Here is a 19,775-nt window from a genome sequence, read left to right as displayed (position 1 = left end):
ATAGTATTGACTAGAAGTATATCAACATAATTTTGTACAATTTTGTAAGGACATACTACATAGTTGAGCATCTCGTATTCTTACTACCAAATCTTCCCAGCCCAAAGTTCGCAACATTTTCGTAACACTACCCCTTTACCAATATAATATCAATATAAATGGTCTGTTATTGGACATTATAAATTTTCCAGCTAATTCAATCCTGGTTGACAGCGTTTCACCCCAGTGTGCTAAGTTGGGCTCATCAGTTGGTAAACAGCACACCCACCAAGATGCATGGCAAGTGCACACCGTGGAGACCACTGCGTAGACTACTTGCAGCCACTGGCCGTGCCAATGCACTATAAGAGACTTCGTCTCATTATAAAAAATTGATGCCTGCCTGGCCATATATGAATATTCCGATGAAGATCATTCCTTATATTAACACCTAGGTACTTACAGTGTTCCCCATGAGGTACTATCACCCCATCAATACAATAATAAAAACTGAGAGCATTTTTCCTCTTGGTGAAACTTACATTAATGAACTGATTACAGGTCTTTGAAATATGGTTGTATCACAAAATGTTCAGAATCCCACATGTGGACCACATCACGGAGGAGGTACTTTGTCATGCAGGGAAATCATGTGGCTTAACCCTCGTAAATTGCAGGAAAAAGTCTCATTTGTTTATTTATTCACAAGCACAAGATACAGCTACACACTGAGCAAATTTCACTTGTATTGTCATCTTCTGATACGAGAAGTACAGCATGATACAACTGATCATAGAAGACAAGATACAAGGGAAATGTAGTAGTAGCTAGTAGTAGTAGTAGTAGTAGTAGTAGTAGTAGTAGTAGTAGTAGTAGTAGTAGTAGTAGTAGTAGTAGTAGTAGTAGTAGTCTTTATTAGTGGCAAAATTAGGACAGTAATGCCCTTCCTTATATTAAACCACACAACTTGAAATATAATACAATTGTGAATAAGAACCTATTACCTAAGAGTGAACAGAAGCAAACACGAACATTATCATAGTGAAAGAATGACTGTAAAACGCAGCTCAATGTAGGGGAATCGAGAGGGTGGTAGCTGAAAAGGAACATGTATTGCAGTTTTTTTAACCTCAAGATCAGCAAGAGTGCTCAAGAACCTCTACATGAACTTCTATTTTTAATTCAAGAAAAGTGTCATAAATGTTACAATTGTCTTGACTTCTTGCCATTTTTGTGTAGGCTGATGATGACATGGACAGATGTCGAAACCGGTCCCTTAATAAATTAAATATGTTGCTACATTGATTCGTGCAACAGTGTTATTGTATTGAAAAGGCGGAACATTTTTCTCTTTTTAGCATTGTAATGATGAAAGAAGATGAAACCTGGATGGCAAGCACCGAGTGTCCACAATTAAAGTTATGGTATTCACTGCGGTACAGCACGGACTGTAATGATCGTAGGAGTCTGAAATTTCATAGATATGCTACCTAAGCAAGGCGTTTGTGAATTATGCCACAAAAATTATTAGCTCCAAGTTTTGCCACCAGACAAAAATATGGTGCTGTAAGCAATGGTAGGGGGGTGGGGGGGTCAGAAAAAAGGTAGGAGAGATCAAACTCATGATAACGATGGTTCTGGGAGGTTTATTAGCATTTATGGTTACAAACACTGTTCAATATGGCCTCCAAACTCAGCAACATGCTGCATCCATAACACAGTAGGGCTGACAGTGGCCCACAGCATGTCGGGTGAAATCAGAGCGACATGTCATCGTATGCTAGCCTTTAAGATCAGGCAGAGACCAAACATGTCCCTGATAGACATGATCTTTCAAATATCCCCTCAACCAGAAGTTACTGAAGGTTTCTCAAAGCGATTCCGTCACCTGGCGAGTGATATGTGGTGTTGCCACATCTTGCATGAAAATAACGGTGTGGTCACAGTTGTATTCCTGCAAAGCTGGATTAACATGTTGCACAATGAGGTCTCTATAATGTGCGGATGTCACTGTACACCTAACAGGACCACGACGGGTCATCTCCTCAAAGAAAAACAGACCAAGAATGAAGGAGTTTGTAAAACCACACCAAACAGTCATATAAGCTGAATGCAATGGTTGTTCCTGCACGTTTGGAGGAGTCGAACCCCATATGAGAGAGTTCTGTGCATTCACTGCACTCTTCAGACTAAAATGTGCCTCGTCAGTCCACAGAATATTCCCCAGCCACACGTTCTCCACTTCCAGGCGTGCCAGAAACCGAAGGACAAAGTCACGGCACTGTGCAACATCTTGGGGTTTCAATTTATGAACAGTATGAAGTTTGTAGGGATACCAGTGTAAAAGGCGCAGCAAAATCTTGTGAACTGTTGACCGGGATCATAAGTTATGAATTTCATTATGGTCCGTATTGACAATTGATCACTATCAAAGGGAAGGAAGGGTCCACCTATTCAATACTATTAGTTTGTATATTGTCTTATAAAACTGGGACTAGTTTCGACCCCATATATATTGGGTCATCTTCAGCCACACTCCAATTGGAAGACATAAGCAGCATATATAACCAATAATGATATAATCACTGATATGACACAATTTATAGTCTTAATTTAAACTATTGATGAAGTCTGAAATAACATATCTACACTTTAAACTAAATAACACATCAAAAATGTTGTGGTTGATGGCGAACTATTTTGTCGTTTCTACAGCAGCTATCATTTTTGAGTTGATCTGGGAGTTGGTATCTTTTTCTGTGTAAACACTGATATAATTTAAACCACTGATGAAGTCCGAAGAACATATCCACACTTTAAACTAAACAACACATCAGTTGATGGCGAACTATTTTGTCGTTTCTACAACAGCCATTGTTTTTGAGTTGATCTGGGAGTTGGTATTCTTTTCTGTGTAGACGAGCAACTTGATTAATATTCATGTTTGTTCATAGTAATATGGGTCAAGACTTATGTAGCTTTAAGAGGAACATTCGTACTTTGAATAGGTTTTCCTTATTATCAATGTAGTGATCTATTGTTGAATTAATTTGGAGGTGAATGTCTGAAAATAAAATAATATGAAGTAAATAACTGAGACTATAAGGGAAGCAAGAAGATCAAGATAAGTATGTATAGCTATATGAGACTCACCCCTATGTTGTTCACGTGACGCAGCTCGAGCACTAGTTACAGAATTGGGAGAATGTTCTGCACAATCTGCTATGGCTACAGCATCTTCATCAACAACATCCATGGGGACGGGCCACCATCCTCTCCCTGGTGCAACACCTAATTCACGTGTTCCCACGAATTACTTCATCACTTTCTTAGCCCATTTCTTGTCATGGGACCTCTTCTCTGTTGTTTCTGTCTGCGATATTCCCACAATGCAGCATTGCTATTGCTGCAATTCTGATAAAACAACTTCACTAGTAGTGGAGGGTCTCTCTTCCCAACAGGCATTACGTTTCACATGGAAAAGTTCAACTTTCTTACATTACAACGAAGATTCACTTCACAAAAGGAATCAACATGCGTCACCAAGCAACAACCAAGGCACTGACAACACAATTCTACCAGAAGAACATTTTGACGTCAGAGTTACAGAATATTGCATGTTCTGACTACTTAAAGCGCCATATTTTTGCCTGGTGGCAAAACTTGGAACTAATAATTTTTGTGGCATAATTCGCAAGCGCATTGCTTAGTTAGCATACCTACAAAATTTCAGACTCTTACGATTATTACAGCCCATGCTGTACCACGCTGATTACCATAGCTTTAATTGTGGACACCCAGTATGTTGGTGTCGAAGTGATTAATAGTGGAGGGTGGGGTAGTGGTTAAGTTAATGACTATTGTTGTCCTCTTGAGCACAACAGAATAGTCTGATTCTCAAAACTGCAAGGGATGGTGTTTGAATTATTACCCCACTGTCTTTTTCTTTCAGGGACTGTCCCACCCGCTGACAGGGTACCCTACAAGGATTCACTGTTACCATTTAGGTCTGCCCTGAGCCATGTCGATGTGGAGGTTAAGGCGTTCTTCGGATCGTTGAGAAGGGTACTGGCTCATCGCTGGTCAGGTTGTCTCATTGATCTACAGACGACTTCTAATGTGCAGCATGTTTTCGTGAGTATCAGCCCCTCTCCTTAGTATATGTCCAAACCATCGTAGATGGCTCTCGCAATTTTCACTATGAAATAGTGCAACACAAAATCTTTCCCCGATGGTTTCACTGGAGATATGATCCAGTTTAGAGATGCCACCTGTCCATCTCAGAATCTTTGTCTCCATAACACCTAGTTGACGCTTTGCCTCAGTCGTAGTTGGCCAACATTCGCAACCATACAATGCAACAGGTCACATGAAAATACATCAGATTTTTAAACTAAGATTCCTCTAGTCACAAGTGATACTGGTCATTATTCACCATTTCATTCAGGCTGCAATTATCCTTGCAATGACCTCTTCAACAAGTCGGCCATCATAAGCGATAGTGGAGCCAAGATACTCGAATCTTGTCACTCGTGGCAGGTTCTGATTACTTGTGGATCTGATGTCATAATTATATTCAGTCTTCTTTTTGCTGAGGCACACCAGCCAAGCACTCAATTCTTGGATTTGGCATCGCAGATCAACCTCGGTCTCAGAGGTCAACAATCATCAGCGTAGAGAAAAGTTCTTGGTAAAGGACCGTGCAGGTCTGCCGTTACAGTGTTCTTCACTAGAATGAACAGCATCACTGACAGTGCTGAACCTTGGTGAACACTGACAGTGATGGAAATTCAATGGATGTTCCTGCAGCAGCCTGACCATAGCTTCTTGGGTCTATATAAAGTACCCAGATGACAAGGTATGCTGATATGCAATGCTATCACAATGTTAGAGCCATACGAGATCATGCGGCGTACGATCAAAGGCCTTCTGAAGGTCACAGGAAAGCGAGATGAAACAGCTTGTTCTTCTTGCCATGTTTCTCAACCAAGATCCGAGCAGCACGGAATACATCAGTTGTGCCAAAATTGTTCACAAATCCAGCTTGATTTCTCGAAAGCTTCACCATCTCATGAATTATTTTATCAATAACATGTTTGAGGACCTTCACTACATGGATCAAAAGTTGGCTTAAGTGGTACATAGCACGTTCAGTGGGGCTCCCCATTCTGAAGATGGGTACAGTGATGCTCCATTGGCAATCAGTCAGTGTTCGACCCTCTTTGATGATCTGCTTGAAGAGCCGTGCTAACTACTTTGCCACGTCCCCCTGTTTAGAGTACCAGAGCTCTACTGGAAGACTGAGTGGGCAGTTACCTTCCCCAGCTGAATTTCTTTAAGAACAACCTTAGCCTCTTCAATATCAATGTCTTTGATAGGTCCTTCCACAACAGTAGTGACTGGGATTGGCGGATAGGTAAATTCCTCAGCTGAGATCTTCTCGAAGTAGTTCCACCAGCAGTCTATTGCCTTCTTCCAATCAACCAATAAGTTTCCTGTTTCATCGTTGACACCACAGAAGCACAGGATGTCTTCCGTTTTGCGATGCCTCGATTTGGTGAGTTGATATAATTCCCACTCAACTTCATGCTTGTCAAGTTTTGCTTAGTGATTAGTGTCAAGTTAGGAAGGAAGCCACAGAAACCTGGAACATTATCCAGCAAGTTTATGGTGAGCAATCATTGTCATGAACACAAGTGTTTCAGTAGCACACAAGTTTTGTGAATGGCAGGGAGGATGCTGGATAAGGATCCAGGTCTCCGTGCCTGTCTCTTAATTTCATACAGTTTTTTATGATTACATGCTGTTAGATTTTCACATCCATGCTCTATCACCACCCAGACAACAATACTGCCGAGCGTTACTAAGCACCATCCTGCCACCTGGCAGAATGATGTAGAAACACATTCAGGAGTCAAATTAAGATTGCATGTTACTAAACTAACTGCTGACAAGGAATTTCATTATTTTTACAGCCTGAGTCTAGAAATTCTCCAGACAAGGGTATTTTAACTCAGGATGCGGAGATAAAGGGTATACAGTAAGTGTAATTGTCTTCTCTCTTGATTAGAAAGCCAAGGGTCTAAACCAGAGGTGCTAACGCTGGGCATTTCGTCCCACAGGTGCCAACTACTGTAAGCGGATGGGCAGGCAGGCGATGAGAGTATGCTATCCAACCACAGTGACGTTGTGGCTACATCACAGGCCATTAAGGTTCGGCGAAGTTCTCCCAGTCACTCTTGATTACTGCGACAGTACCAGAGTTTGAAATGGAGGCAGAAAATAATGAAAGAAAGAAGGCAGGAATCCACATCATTTTCAGTTTATGTTGTAAGAAATAACTTATGTTCATTGCAGTTTACATATTTTGAAAGGATACTATAAAAAGGCAAAGACCTGCTTATGGTTTTCCTTGACATTGAGAAGGCATTGAGAAGGCATTGAGAAGGCATATGACAGCATTGCAAGAGAGAAGATATGGGAATGCCTGAGAAAAAGGAATGTGCCAGAGCGACTGGTGAGGAAAGTTCAGATGCTGTATGAGAACTGTGCCAGCTGTGTGCGATTGGGTGACGGACATTCATCCTGGTTCAAGACTGAAAGTGGAGTCCAGCAAGGCAGTGCACTATCCCCATTATTGTTTATCACCATCATGGATGACATAATGAAGAACATCAAGAAAACCTCTGTGAACTAAATGCAATGGCCTTTGCTGATGATGTTATGATCTGGAGAAAAACTGAGGAACAAGTACAGTCGAGACTCAATGAATGGAAGGTTAAGTTCCAGGAGTTCAATCTCAAGATTAGCAAACTCAAAACAGTAGTGATGGCAATAAACAGAGAGGGACGACCAGCGAACATCATGCTAGCAAACCATCCACTAGAAAGTAGGGAAAGCTTTACATACAGTCATGGGAAAAAGTATACGTACACCTTAAACGATAAGCAATGTTGTCATTTGTAGCTGACGCATTGCCCATAGGCTGCTAGAAATTTCACTACTTTTCCATATTTCGGTATTTTGCGAAACATGAATATGACTATGTACCGGAAATAACAATAGAACTTTAGAAATGTTTGTTATAACAAACGTGTCATCCAATAAGTTCAAAATATAGATGCATAAAAAGTATTCGTACAGATGGTTTATCTCACATCAAAGTCCTCGATAACATCCCTTGCAATGCAGGTAAGCAGTAAAGCTCACGTTTTGTACCAAGTCAGTTGTGCTTCAGTCGTTCTAAACAACAAGTGATACAGTCAATCAGTAAGATGGGCCGCAAAATGAAAGAAACAACAGAAGAAGAGAGAAGAATTGTAATCCGGGCTCATAATTCCTGTAAATCGCTCTCAGAAATATCGAAACTTGTGAAGAAACCAAGATCTACAATTCAGGAAATTACTGACAGGTATGGTGACAATCAAAAATGCACGTAGATGTGGACGTCGATGCAATCTAGACGATCAAACTAAAGGACTAATCCTCAGGAAAGTTAAGAAAAATCCTAAAATCAGTGCTGCAAAAGTGAGGTCTGAACTAAGAAATGATTTAAAACTTAATAATTGTGCTTCCACAATTCAAAAGTTTTTATATATGAATGGGTATCATTGTAGAAATTCCAGGCGGAAACCTTGAATTACCCCAGCAAATAGGAAGAAAAGACTACAATATGCTACAGACTATAAACATGCTTCTCTAGAATTCTGGGATCGAGTTATATTTACGGATGAAAGTAAATTGACTGGTTTTTTTTTTTTTCTTTTTCAAGAATATGGCAAAAAGATATGGAGGAAACCGAACACAGAACTCGAAGAAAAAAATCTGCTTCCTTCAGTGAAGCATGGTGGAGGTTGTTTAATGGTTTGGGGGTGCAAGAGCTCAGCTGAAGTAGGTTCCTTAGAATTCATAGATGGAAAGATGGACCGTAAATACTATATTGAAATTTTGAAAAAACATCTAGCATCTAGTGCCTAAAAAATGGGTTTTCGGAGTAATTATGTATTCATGCAGGATAAGGATTCAAAACATACGGCCCTTGATACGCGATTGTGGATTTTTTACAACACACCCAAATATATGGTAACACCCCCCAATCCCCGCATCTGAATCCAAGTGAACATGTGTGGCTTATCTTAAAAAGAGACTGAGCAGAAGAAATATTTCATCAAAGCCAGTTTTGAAAATGGCTCTTTTGGAAGAATGGGGTAAGATTGAGCCCATCTTCACCTCCAAGCTAATTCATTCAATGCCTAAGCAGCTTGAGGCCATTGTAAAATCAAAAGGATTGTCAACAAAATACTACATGTGCACAAAAATCAGTGGGGAATGAAAGTAAAACTGGACTCTACGAATACTTTTTATGAGTATGAAATCATGGCATTTTCATTTATTTATGTATTAATGACAGAGACGTCTATCAATTGTATGTTTTATGATGCACATATATTTACGTAGTGTACAGAAAGTTAACCTATTGATGGTATACAACGTACATGACAATAAGTAAAGTATTTTTGTTTCAGTATTAAGTGTACGAATACTTTATACTACGACTGTACCTCGGCAGTGTAATATCTTGAGATACACTAGCCACAAAGGAGGTGGCAAACAGAGTGCAGAAGACCTCTCACTTTTACCAGCAAGTACGAACACTCCTCTGGGATCCCAAAGTACCAATAAAATCAAAGCTGGTGTTCAATCAGTACTTCATACCAATCTTAACCTATGGTATTGACACCTGCACCCTCACCTCTGGTGAACCAAATGCAATGGCCTTTGCTGATGATGTTATGATCTGGGGAGAAACTGAGGAACAAGTACAGTCAAGACTCAATGAATGGAAGGTTAAGTTCCAGGAATTCAATCTCAAGATAAGCGAACTCAATGGCAATAAACAGAGAAGGACGACCAGAGAACATCATGCTAGGAAACCATCCACTAGAAAGCATGGAAAGCTTTACATACCTAGGCAGTGTAATATCTCGAGATACACTAGCCACAAAGGAGGTGGCAAATAGAGTGCAGAAGACCTCTCACTTTTACCAGCAAGTACGAACACTCCTCTGAGATCCCAAAGTACCAACAAAATCAAAGCTGGTGATGTTCAATCAGTACTTCATACCAATCTTAACCTATGGTATTGAAACCTGCACCCTCACTAATAAAGACTCATCAAGGTTGCAGGCATCCAAGATGAAGTTCCTTAGGTCCACAATTCAAAAAACCAAACTGGACAAGTTGAGGAATGATGTGGTTAGGAAGGAAGCAGGGATTGTTACATCATTGTTAGATCGGATCAGCATGTCCAGACTGAGGTGGTTTGGGCATGTAATGAGGATGGAGCCAACAAGGACAGAATATGTTAACTTGGAGCGACATATGGCAGGGAAACGGATGGTGGGAAGACCAAGAACCCACTGGATGGACATCGTAAAGATGGACATTGCAGATCGGGGAAGGACACTGGAGGACGTCATTAACAACAAAACGTGTCTCAATAAGATAGAATGGATGAGGATCGTCAACAGTACCCGGGAAACTGGAACTGTAAAATGATGATGATGATGATGATGATGATGATGATGATGATGATGATGATGATGATGATGATGAATATAAAAAGGCCTACAAACTCAAATATTTTTGTAATGTACGTAATGAATTACAATTTTCACTATGAAATTTTAAGAGGAGCTTTAGAAGCATTTCTAATATTATACAGAGTTCGGGTGGATAAACTGTGGCTTGTGATTGCTTGGGTTCAAGTTATCTGACAAACTCACCAACAATCCAATTATGCTTACTGGGAATAAAATAAGTTAGGTTATTTATTTGAAGACATACTGTACATCTAATTGGCAGATACATTTACAATGTTCTTGTACTTTAATCTTTGATAGTGAATATCTATACCCCTACTCGATATGAAACTCCCTCGCCATTTAGAGGCTACCTATTATCATCGGGCACCTAATAAGTTTCAAATACTATTTTCAAATTCAGTGAACAGGGAAATTCAAACAACACAACAACACTGTGCAAAATCTAGCAGTAAACTTGTTGAATTATGTATATATATTACTTTTTGCTGAATGAATAACACAAATTTTACTTTTTAAGAAATGGGAATACTGTCATTCACATCCAAGGAATTGCAAATCGTAGCTTGTACAATTAAACCATGTACCTTTGTAAATTATAAAACAAAAATTATAAGTGTTAGTTTTCTTTGAATGTATAAATATAAGAAAATAAAACTGTTTACATTGAGTCCAGTATAAATCGAACAGGAACGTTTTGAAAAGGTCTGTTTTCTTGCGATTATAGCATTTTTCTTAAATACTGTACCCCATTCAACATTTCGCTGAGTAGTGGAGGAGAGCTTCGTATTGACAATCGAACGTCACGGTTCCCTTCCTGCAAAATGCACTCTCTCGCTTCACTGTGACGTATGCTTGCTACGTAAGCTGCCCGCATTTACGTTACGCCAGCCCGGCCACACTGGGCTAGCCTCAACGGGTGCCCACCTGAGCACCTCTGGTCTAAACATTGTCCATGTTTGTTTAACTTCCAGGGGAAATATTTCACATTTTATCATTATTATTTGAAACACACAAAATAGTGCTCAACATGTATAAAAGTTACTATGATACATTATTAAAACACGTTCTATTTCTCCTTCTAGCTTTCAGAAAAAGAACTAAACAGGTCTTCATGAAGCATAAGGGATGACTTACAAGTACAGGGTCATCAATTTATTTGGGCTCACTTGCAGCTGTTCCATGACCTTGGGCCATGCAATGCTTGCCTGATGACACTCCAGTCCCTTCAGTAGGACATTCTCATGCATCAACATAAAATGGACAAGGCTACCTTAGTAATATTATTTAGTTCTAGTTTTCAATAATAATGACCATCATTCTTTCCTATTCTCCATACATGAAGGCTGTAGCCAAAAATTTTGGACACCATATTTTCTTTTATGAGTGCCTTATCTGTACATGTTTTACCCCATTGGTCACCGTTCTCCCTCTACGGTCTACCACTGAGTTTATCCTAAAATGTTCCCTATCTAAATTCCTATTTTTCCACTTTCAAGAATGTTTTATTTCCTAACAGAGCTAGTATTCCATTTCATTAAAAACAAAGGCACTTAAAGACTATCATGAGGGATGGGGGGTACAACACTACTAGACCACTATAAGACTAGAGGTTATGTACCCATCAGAAAAACTGTGTTAGAGAAATAATACTTCAAAGCAAGAACTTGAGAAGATAGAATGAAGGATAGGGAGAAAGATCTAATGACTTAAAAACAGGTGCATGGAAGCTCAGGAAAAATTACAATATGCATAACAAAGAAAGGAGGCTAACTGATGCCATCAGGAAAAGGTTGACTTTCTTCAGTCAACGTGCTCTGCATGAATGATATCAGGCTGACGAGGATCTTGTCACGTTTGAGAGATGGCAGAAAGAAGTGGCTGAAGATTTAAGGCTGAGTGGGGTAAGAGAAAAGTTGTAATGGACAGAAACATCTTTAAAAATAAAACCAAGCACTTGAAGGTACCAGAGGATGATATCAACCTGTGAAATGATAACCATGGGCTTAAGAAGGAAGAAATTCAATAAGAAGAAAATTAATGACATGCAGACAAGGATACATGAACCTAGTTGGAAACCAAAATAAACATGGACTATAGAGGCCATGACAGTTCTTAAAAATAGAAAACATTACTTACCTTCGACAAGTTCTTATACCCAGCATCAGTGAGAACTAGAGTTAAATGCATTAATGAATGCATTGAATTATGATCAAAGCCATGACTGTCATCACCAGTAAAGATTTCCAATGCCCATACTCTAGAAGAAACAGAAACAAACAAGCGAATGATATAGGAGGAAAATAAGATATTCATATCAAAATAAGAGGCATAACAGTAATTTACATATCACACATAATTAATTACACCATACCTAAAACAAATATGTAAAATATTCAGACTGCAATTCAGTTGGGTTGATGTTCAAAATGCTATTTCACACTACAGACTGCAGTAACTTTTGTCAATACATGGTATATCAGCAGCTAAACTGTCTAACTTTTCATCAGAGTCCAGCCTTACTGAAATTCAGCTAACTGTGTCTAAAGAAGAAATACATTTAACCCTTCCGAGTGCCAAATACAATCTAATCGTATCGTCGCTTTCCTTAACATTGCTCTTTCTAGACTGCATAGCATACAGAAGAGAAAGTGTACATTAAAAAGCAGCATGCATTCTTAGGTAAAATTGTCCAGCAATTTATGCAAAGGACTCAGCTGACTCTCGAAGAGTTAAACCCCAAAATGGAAGGAACTTGGCAATCTTTAAAAGCGTAACTTGCTCACTCATTTCTGGACAAATTCTACCAGCCTGCAATGGAAACTACAACTCTCTATCGTCCACAAGTTTTAGAGAAAAAATATCATCTTACTTTTTGCGAAGAAATGCCAACAAACTTCCTTTTCCTTCATGGGCAAGAATAGTTGAAATATAATGTAGAGGCTTTGATCGGTACAAATGAATCAATGATGGCATTGCCCATGTCAACTCCACCTATAAAAATAATAATAATTCTGATTAACAAAGCTCATCACACAAGTATTTTTAAAACTGTACAGTGAAATTAAATCATCAACCATTGTATAATTTCCATCAAATTGCTGGATGTTATCAGGCAGAATCCCACCCCTTCCTTTCAGTTTCATCAGCCATAACATTACATAAGTAAGAACAATATTTTAAAAATTATAAATTAAACATAAGCTTTTTAAGTAAGTTATACACAAGTTGCATATAAAGGGAAAAGTGATAAACATAAAGCAGATAATTACAGGCCAGTCAACTTGATGGACTGGAATGTAAGCTCTGGGAAAGCATTCCTTCTGATTATGTTAGGCACATTAGACAGAACTGGTTTGACAGAAGGCAGTTCGGATTTGGGAATAGTCATTCCAGTGAGGCTCAACTTGTAGGATTCGTGTGAGATACCGCAGTTATTTTAGATCCAGGAGGTCAAATGGACTGTATTGCTATTGGCCTATCCAAGGCTTTTGATAGGTAGATCACAGGAGAATTCCAGAGAATGACTGAATGGGTGGCTAAATTTCTGGAGAACAGAACTCAGAGAAGAGTAATGATAAAGACGGGGGTTCTGCAAGGCAGTATTATTGAATGGTTAGGTTTTCTTATATATAAATGATATGAGTAAAGAACTGGAAGCACAGATAAGGACTTTTGCATATGATGTTATACTGTATACAGCAATAAATAAATGACAGGATTGTAAGCAATAGCAAAAAGACCTCAACAAAGCTGTCAGATGGACAGCAGACAACGGTAGGATGGTAAATAAAATGAAAAGTCAAGTTGTAAGTTTCATCAGGTGTAATTACTATGTTGATGGAGTGAAAGTACCTCATGGGGACCACCGTAATATTGTAACCTGAGCATATATTTTAAATAGGATTCTTTTTGAGGGAGGGAGCATTATGTCAATAATTGAAATATTCATATAAGAGCACATAAAAACTCCTTTCAACACGTTAGCGTCAATGTGTACATTTGCTTTTTTTTTCCGTAGTAAACTGTGGAAATGCGATATACATATTTCAGGTTGTTGTGGGCTACGGATGTTCGTAATTTCATTCCTAGATGATAATCAAAGACATAATTTATGTTCAAAGTTACTATTTTTGTGTCCCTCTTTTGTTTTAACGTTAAGAATTTCATTCTTCAGGTTCCGTATTGAATCAAGATTCACAATAAAGAAAGAAAAAGATGATGTCCACCTTTTCAATACTATATATTAAGTGAAAATTTTACATTTTTGTTAAATCATCACGTTTCTTCTACATCTGGTACCGGTTTCGACAAGATTCCATGTCATCATCAGCCAAGAACAATTACACAAAGACAAAATACATTAATCATGACTCCCATAATAATATTACGATAATAGTTCGATAAATATACATAATAAAGCTAAAATGATATGTATATGTAAATTGATTAGGTGGTGAAATTAATAAATTAACTTATTGTTATTATTCCAATCAAATATCATCAATACAGATCAAAAATGATATTTATCACATGTGCTCTTCAGTGTCGACATGTTGCCTTGGCCTGCTCCATCCCCCAATCTGTCTCCAATCGAGCACGTATGGGACATCATTGGATGACAACTCCAGCATTATCCACAACCGGCATTAATCGTCCCTGTATTGACCGACCAGGTACAGAACTCCATCCCATAAGCTGACATCCGGCACCTGTACGACACAGTGCATGCACTTTGTATGCATGCATTCAATAGTCAAGCAATGACACCGGTTATTAATGGACCAGCATGGCACATTTGTGATGGCTTTTCTCACGTAGATATAAACATGTAGTCTTGTACCTTTAATCAATTAAATATGTTACCTCAACAAATATATTGCCAAAATGTCCATATCCTACATTCCTTATTTCATGATGTTTGGATATTTTTTTCAGCCAGTGTGTATATACCCCAGGGTGTTGCATACAGTAATCTACTGCCAATGTTTTGCATTTACAATTTTTTCCATATCTGGAACAGTATCCATGAAAATGCCAATTACACACAGTGGCAGAGGTTGTCATCTGTGAGAAATTCTCACAAAAAGTCCTTTCACAGACATAAATAGAACTAAATATATGGAGGTTGGATACACTTGTTGAGGGAATATTTGCTGCAAAACTCCTGCAAAGTAGAACATATCTTTCATCCTGGTATTGCACTGTTGTTCTATGAGATCCAACTACAATGTACATGGATCATCTGACACAGAAAAAGCCTCGTCAAATATGTCAGGAGTGGGCCTGTATTTTGTAAAGTCATTAAACAATATAGAAAATTCCTCTTTTAAATGTAGAATGACTTCCCAGTGTTCTTTATTATAATGGTGTTCCAGGAAATGTTCCTTTAAATTTAAAATGACAAGGTCACATGAAAGACGTTCAGCATATCTGTTATGTGGAATAGAAAAAACAAACCACCTCCCAGTCCGCTTCTCCGGTTTCATTTTCTTTTTTCAATACTCGCCACAGTTGAAATCAAGCATACATATTTCATCCCGTCACAAGTGCTGAGCAAATGTGAGGTACACAAGGGAAGAAAAGAGAGAGTTTTTAGACTGACCTGTACAACTCTTACACACCAGCATGTTGCTGCACCGGAAGCGCTCTTTGGACACCTTTTCGTTAAGGCATTGAGAAGAACTGAAATAATCTTAAAATGTCATTGCCTCCCACACTTGTAGGGACATGCTAAATAACTTGTCACTGTGCAGTACTATACAGAACACTTTGACAGTTTAACATCTGTCATGAATAAACCAAAGATGACACTGCTTCCAATAAAATACTTGAAGAAATGCTAAATGATACTGTGTTAAAAAATGACTAGGTATAAATATCTGCCAATTTTGGTTTACTTTGCAGTAAGATAAATCAACATGAAACAAAAAAGGCTCTATTTGTCAGAAACAATTACAGTACTTTGTGATGTACAGAGAAAACTTGACTATCTCACAGGATCTACAAAAGTGAGGCCAAAAAAAAAAAAATCAAAGAAGTGATTGAAAAAATAGTGGGTTTTACATCATGTGTAAAATCTCAAGTGTATTGAAAGATCAATACAAAGAAGACAGTGATGTGAAAATCAGTGATGGCCATGCTCTAAATTTACTGGGATGACTTCTTGTGATGTGGTGTTATTATATTCTCAGAATAGATCACTGCTCCACAACAATCATTATTATCTGGAATTAATAATCTGATGATGAACCTCACTGTCCATATAAATTCATCAGCAGTTAGCAAGATGCCACAGGAATGACATTAGGTGAATACTGCACATTAGTTTTATAGATAGTTTTATAGTTTTATACATAATGACTTCATGAATCATATATTTAATTTTTTGTAACATACTTTACCTCACATTTAAAAAATGTCTAATATTTGTCATCAGACTATCTGCACCCCCATATTGAGTAAAACTTGGAATGTAACAAAAGACACACTTGAAACCAACACAAACCTGACAAAGATCTTTTATAGGATCCATTCTGTACAATCTTCTAAATTCAGGTGTATCAAATGATTTTCCAGCGTATTCTTTAAAATCATCTGGAGGGAGACCATTACTTGGAACAGCACTGAAATATTTCTGTACCCATTCTTCCAATGTAGACAACGGAAGCCGAGCCTGAAGAGAAAGAAAGATATAACTAAACAAATAATACACGAGTAACTACAAACAGTCAACACTTTAACACTGCCCATACCTGCACTGCCAATGTCATGCGATGAGCTGAGTAGTGCCTCTTCCTAAACTCATGAACAGCATTATATAACACGTCATCAGACACATTTTCCTGTAAAGTTTTTAAATTACCCCATGTAAATTTGGATGTAGGATGCTTATCTCGAGCTAAGCCACTGAGTAATTGTTGTTTGCGACTGAAGTGTGATGGAAGTGACATCTGAAATTCTAAGCAAAAGAAGAAAAAACAGGTACATGAGCAGTAAATAAACTCCTTAAATCATGGCTACAATAATAATGATAAAGAAAACCAACAACATGAGAACTTATATTACAATGGTACTTCATTTCGTTTATTATTCTTTTAAGAAGCATTAAGAGATACAAGCTTATTTGTTTTTATTATTCAATAATGATGTATATAAAATACTGTATAGCCTCCAGAGAGGTGTGATGCACGTCTTTTGAGTTGACGCCCATCGGTGACCTGCACATCTGTGAAGATGGGGCCCTACCTAGAATGAAATCTCACCGGGCGAGTTGGCCGTGATCTTGCATCCGGGAGATGGTAGGTTTGAATCCCACAGCAGAACTGAAGATGGTTTTCCATGGTTTTCCATTTTCACACCAGGCAAAGGCTGGGGCTGTACCCTGTGTCGATGCAAAGTAAAGCCAGTAGCAAAAAAAAAACGGTTGAAATCTAATGTTGAAGACGGCACAATCACCCAGTCCCAAAGTCAGGGAAATTACCAATAAGGGTTAAAATCCCTGACCAGCTAAGAATCGGATCCGGGACCCCTTCAACCAAAAATAAGCCTAGTCACCAGTTAGCCACTGAGGCATTATTATTATTATTATTATTATTATTATTATTATTATTATTATTATTATTATTATTATTATTATTATTATTATTATTATTATTATTATTATTATTATTATTATTATTTGTTTGTTTATTTATTTATTTATTTATTTATTTATTTATTTATTTATTTATTTATTTATTTATTTATTTATTTATTCAATCATTCATTTATTCGTATCAGAAGCATTAATACTATAAATACATATATACTCTTACTGAATTATATACATTATATACAAAGTCACACTTATAAGAAAACGTCTATGCTACTTTTGCCCAGAAATTGGCGACATCCAGTGCATTTATTTATTTATTTTACATTTTATCGCCTAAATTGTACCACTCTAGTATAGTGATGGACAGAAAAACGCCCAACTGTTTGGAGAAAACAGTTTTCGGGTGGAAAACGAACGAACTGTTTTTAAAAGTTCCACCAAACAGTTTTTCCTTCAATAGAGTCCACAGTTTGTCTTTCACTGTTCGCTAGTGAGTAGACACTGATGTAACCTTGAACCTACCCGCGCGTTCGGAGCTATTCGGCCTGAAATCGGCATTGCTCGGTACTTAACCACTCCCATTCCCTCGCTGTCAAATCGACTGTTTGTCACATATTTAGTTGGCAGTGAGCCAAGAGCTGTTTGGAAAAGCAGTTTTTAGCCGAACAGTTCTTCAACGTTTTCGCTTATTGCTGGTTGCGGGCTGTTGGCGGCTGATGTACCGGTGTTCTCAAACCACTTTTAAAACGGAACGGTGTTAAGTTTGCCGAGTGCTGAGCGAGGCGAGTTGTTTTATAACATGTCAAAACGAAGCGAGGTATGGAATTATTTCACGAAAAGTGACAATGATAAGGCGCTTTGCACTATCTGCAAGCAACTTATTTCTTACAAGTCAACTATTACAAATTTGAAAGGACATTTGCAAAGAAAACATATAGCAATATATACTGAGCTAGCGTGTCATAGTGTTAAGGAGATACCTTCAATGGAAAAACGACCAAGTAGGCCTACAGTGGATAGAGAGGAACCTAGTATTAGCACTAGCAGGCCTGATAGCAAAGCCTCGACAGCTGATTCATGTGTTGCGCCTAAAAAACAAAGATTAATTAGGTCTTACGTCATTAAAAATGTTTCATCTGCCCAAAAGAAATTAATTGATCGTGACTTACTTGATTTATTTATTTTAGATTATCAGCCCTTTAGTATTGTTGAGGATAGAGGGTTTTCTAAACTTATGAAGTGGATCCCTGGCTATGAATTACCTGGTAGAAAGACTATTTCAAATGTGATGATTCCAGCACTCTATCATCAACAGTTTTCTTTAATAAGAGAGACAGTGACGAATGAAGCAGTGAGTGTGTGCATAACAACCGATTTGTGGACATCGTTAGTTGCAGAGAGTTACATTGCCATAACAGCGCATTACATCACGAAAGAGTTTTCCTCAAAGACGGTTTTACTGAAGTGTTCTAGTTTTTCTGGAAGCCATACGTCTGTTGCGTTGGCAAACAAAATTAAGTGCATACTATCCGATTGGAAGCTGCATGACAAAGTGAATTTTTCAATTTCTGATAACGCTAGTAATATAACAAACGCGTTTGAGGAAATTCTGAAGTGGGAACACTATGGCTGTTTTGCTCATAAATTAAATTTGATTGTCCAGGGTTCTCTTCAGGAAATGCAAGTCACCATTGAGAAAATCAAAAAAGTTGTCAGCTACTTCAGGAAAAGTTCACTAGCAAGCGAAAAACTACTGAAGTACCAGATATCAAGTGGACATACAGTGCCTAAACGCCTTTCCCAAGACGTCACGACGCGCTGGAATTCAACTTTTTATATGTTGCGTCGATTTGTAGAACTCGAAGAAGCTATCAGGGCCACTATTGCTCTGCTAGATAAACATCTGCCCATAATAACTGGCGAAGAGTGGCAAGCGTGTCGTCAACTTTGCAATGTGCTAGCTCCGTTTGAAGAAATGACTAATTCTCTGAGTGGAGAATCATATATGACTGGAAGTTCTGTGATTGTGGTCGTCAGGTGCCTAAAAGGTATTTGCGAAAAACTCGGGCAATCAACCGAGTTCACAGAAGGAGTGAGGGCCGTAATTGCTAGCCTTATTAAAGGGTTAGGAGAAAGGTTCAAGAACGTTGAACACAACAGCACCTTCGCCTTATGCACTTTATTAGATCCACGCTATAAAGACCCCGTTTTTCAGGATCCTGCGGCACTAGATAACGTCAAAAAGAGGGTGCGTAATTTAGTAGTGGACCTAATAGAGAGAAACGCCCAGACCAGCGAGAAGCAAAATATTGACATTCAGTCCTCCTCACTTCCATCTACAACTGGTGCATTTCAGCCCTCTTGTCCAATAAGCGCTTGGAGCATTTTCAACGACATTATTGGAGATAAACGTCCTCAAATCAGCCCTCTGTCAAGAGCCAACAAGGAACTGGATTTGTATTTGAAAGATAACATTTTACCTCGTGTAAATGAAGCAGGGGAATCTAATTGCCCCTTAGATTGGTGGAAAAATCACCAACATGTGTATCCCAATTTAGCACAAATATTCATAACAAAGTGTAACATAGTGGCCACTT

General features: G+C 38.3%; 1 protein-coding gene across 1 annotated transcript in view; it reads right to left on the bottom strand.

The window, feature by feature from the left end:
- The window catches only part of Nrd1 (Nardilysin), a 197,490-nt gene that overhangs the window by 152,292 nt on the left and 25,423 nt on the right, over positions 1–19,775 (bottom strand). Inside the window, exons 7-10 of the mRNA XM_067135758.2 lie at positions 16,337–16,542; positions 16,090–16,257; positions 12,454–12,575; positions 11,721–11,841 (exon numbers count right to left, since the gene is read on the bottom strand). Coding sequence (XP_066991859.2) covers positions 11,721–11,841; positions 12,454–12,575; positions 16,090–16,257; positions 16,337–16,542 — 617 coding nt within the window. The remainder of the gene's footprint in view (positions 1–11,720; positions 11,842–12,453; positions 12,576–16,089; positions 16,258–16,336; positions 16,543–19,775) is intronic.

The sequence above is a fragment of the Anabrus simplex genome, chromosome 1, assembly GCF_040414725.1.
Source record: "Anabrus simplex isolate iqAnaSimp1 chromosome 1, ASM4041472v1, whole genome shotgun sequence".
Taxonomy (NCBI): domain Eukaryota; kingdom Metazoa; phylum Arthropoda; class Insecta; order Orthoptera; family Tettigoniidae; genus Anabrus; species Anabrus simplex.
The sequence above is the reverse complement of the archived record's forward strand: the minus strand, read 5'-3'. Positions and strand labels throughout refer to the sequence as shown.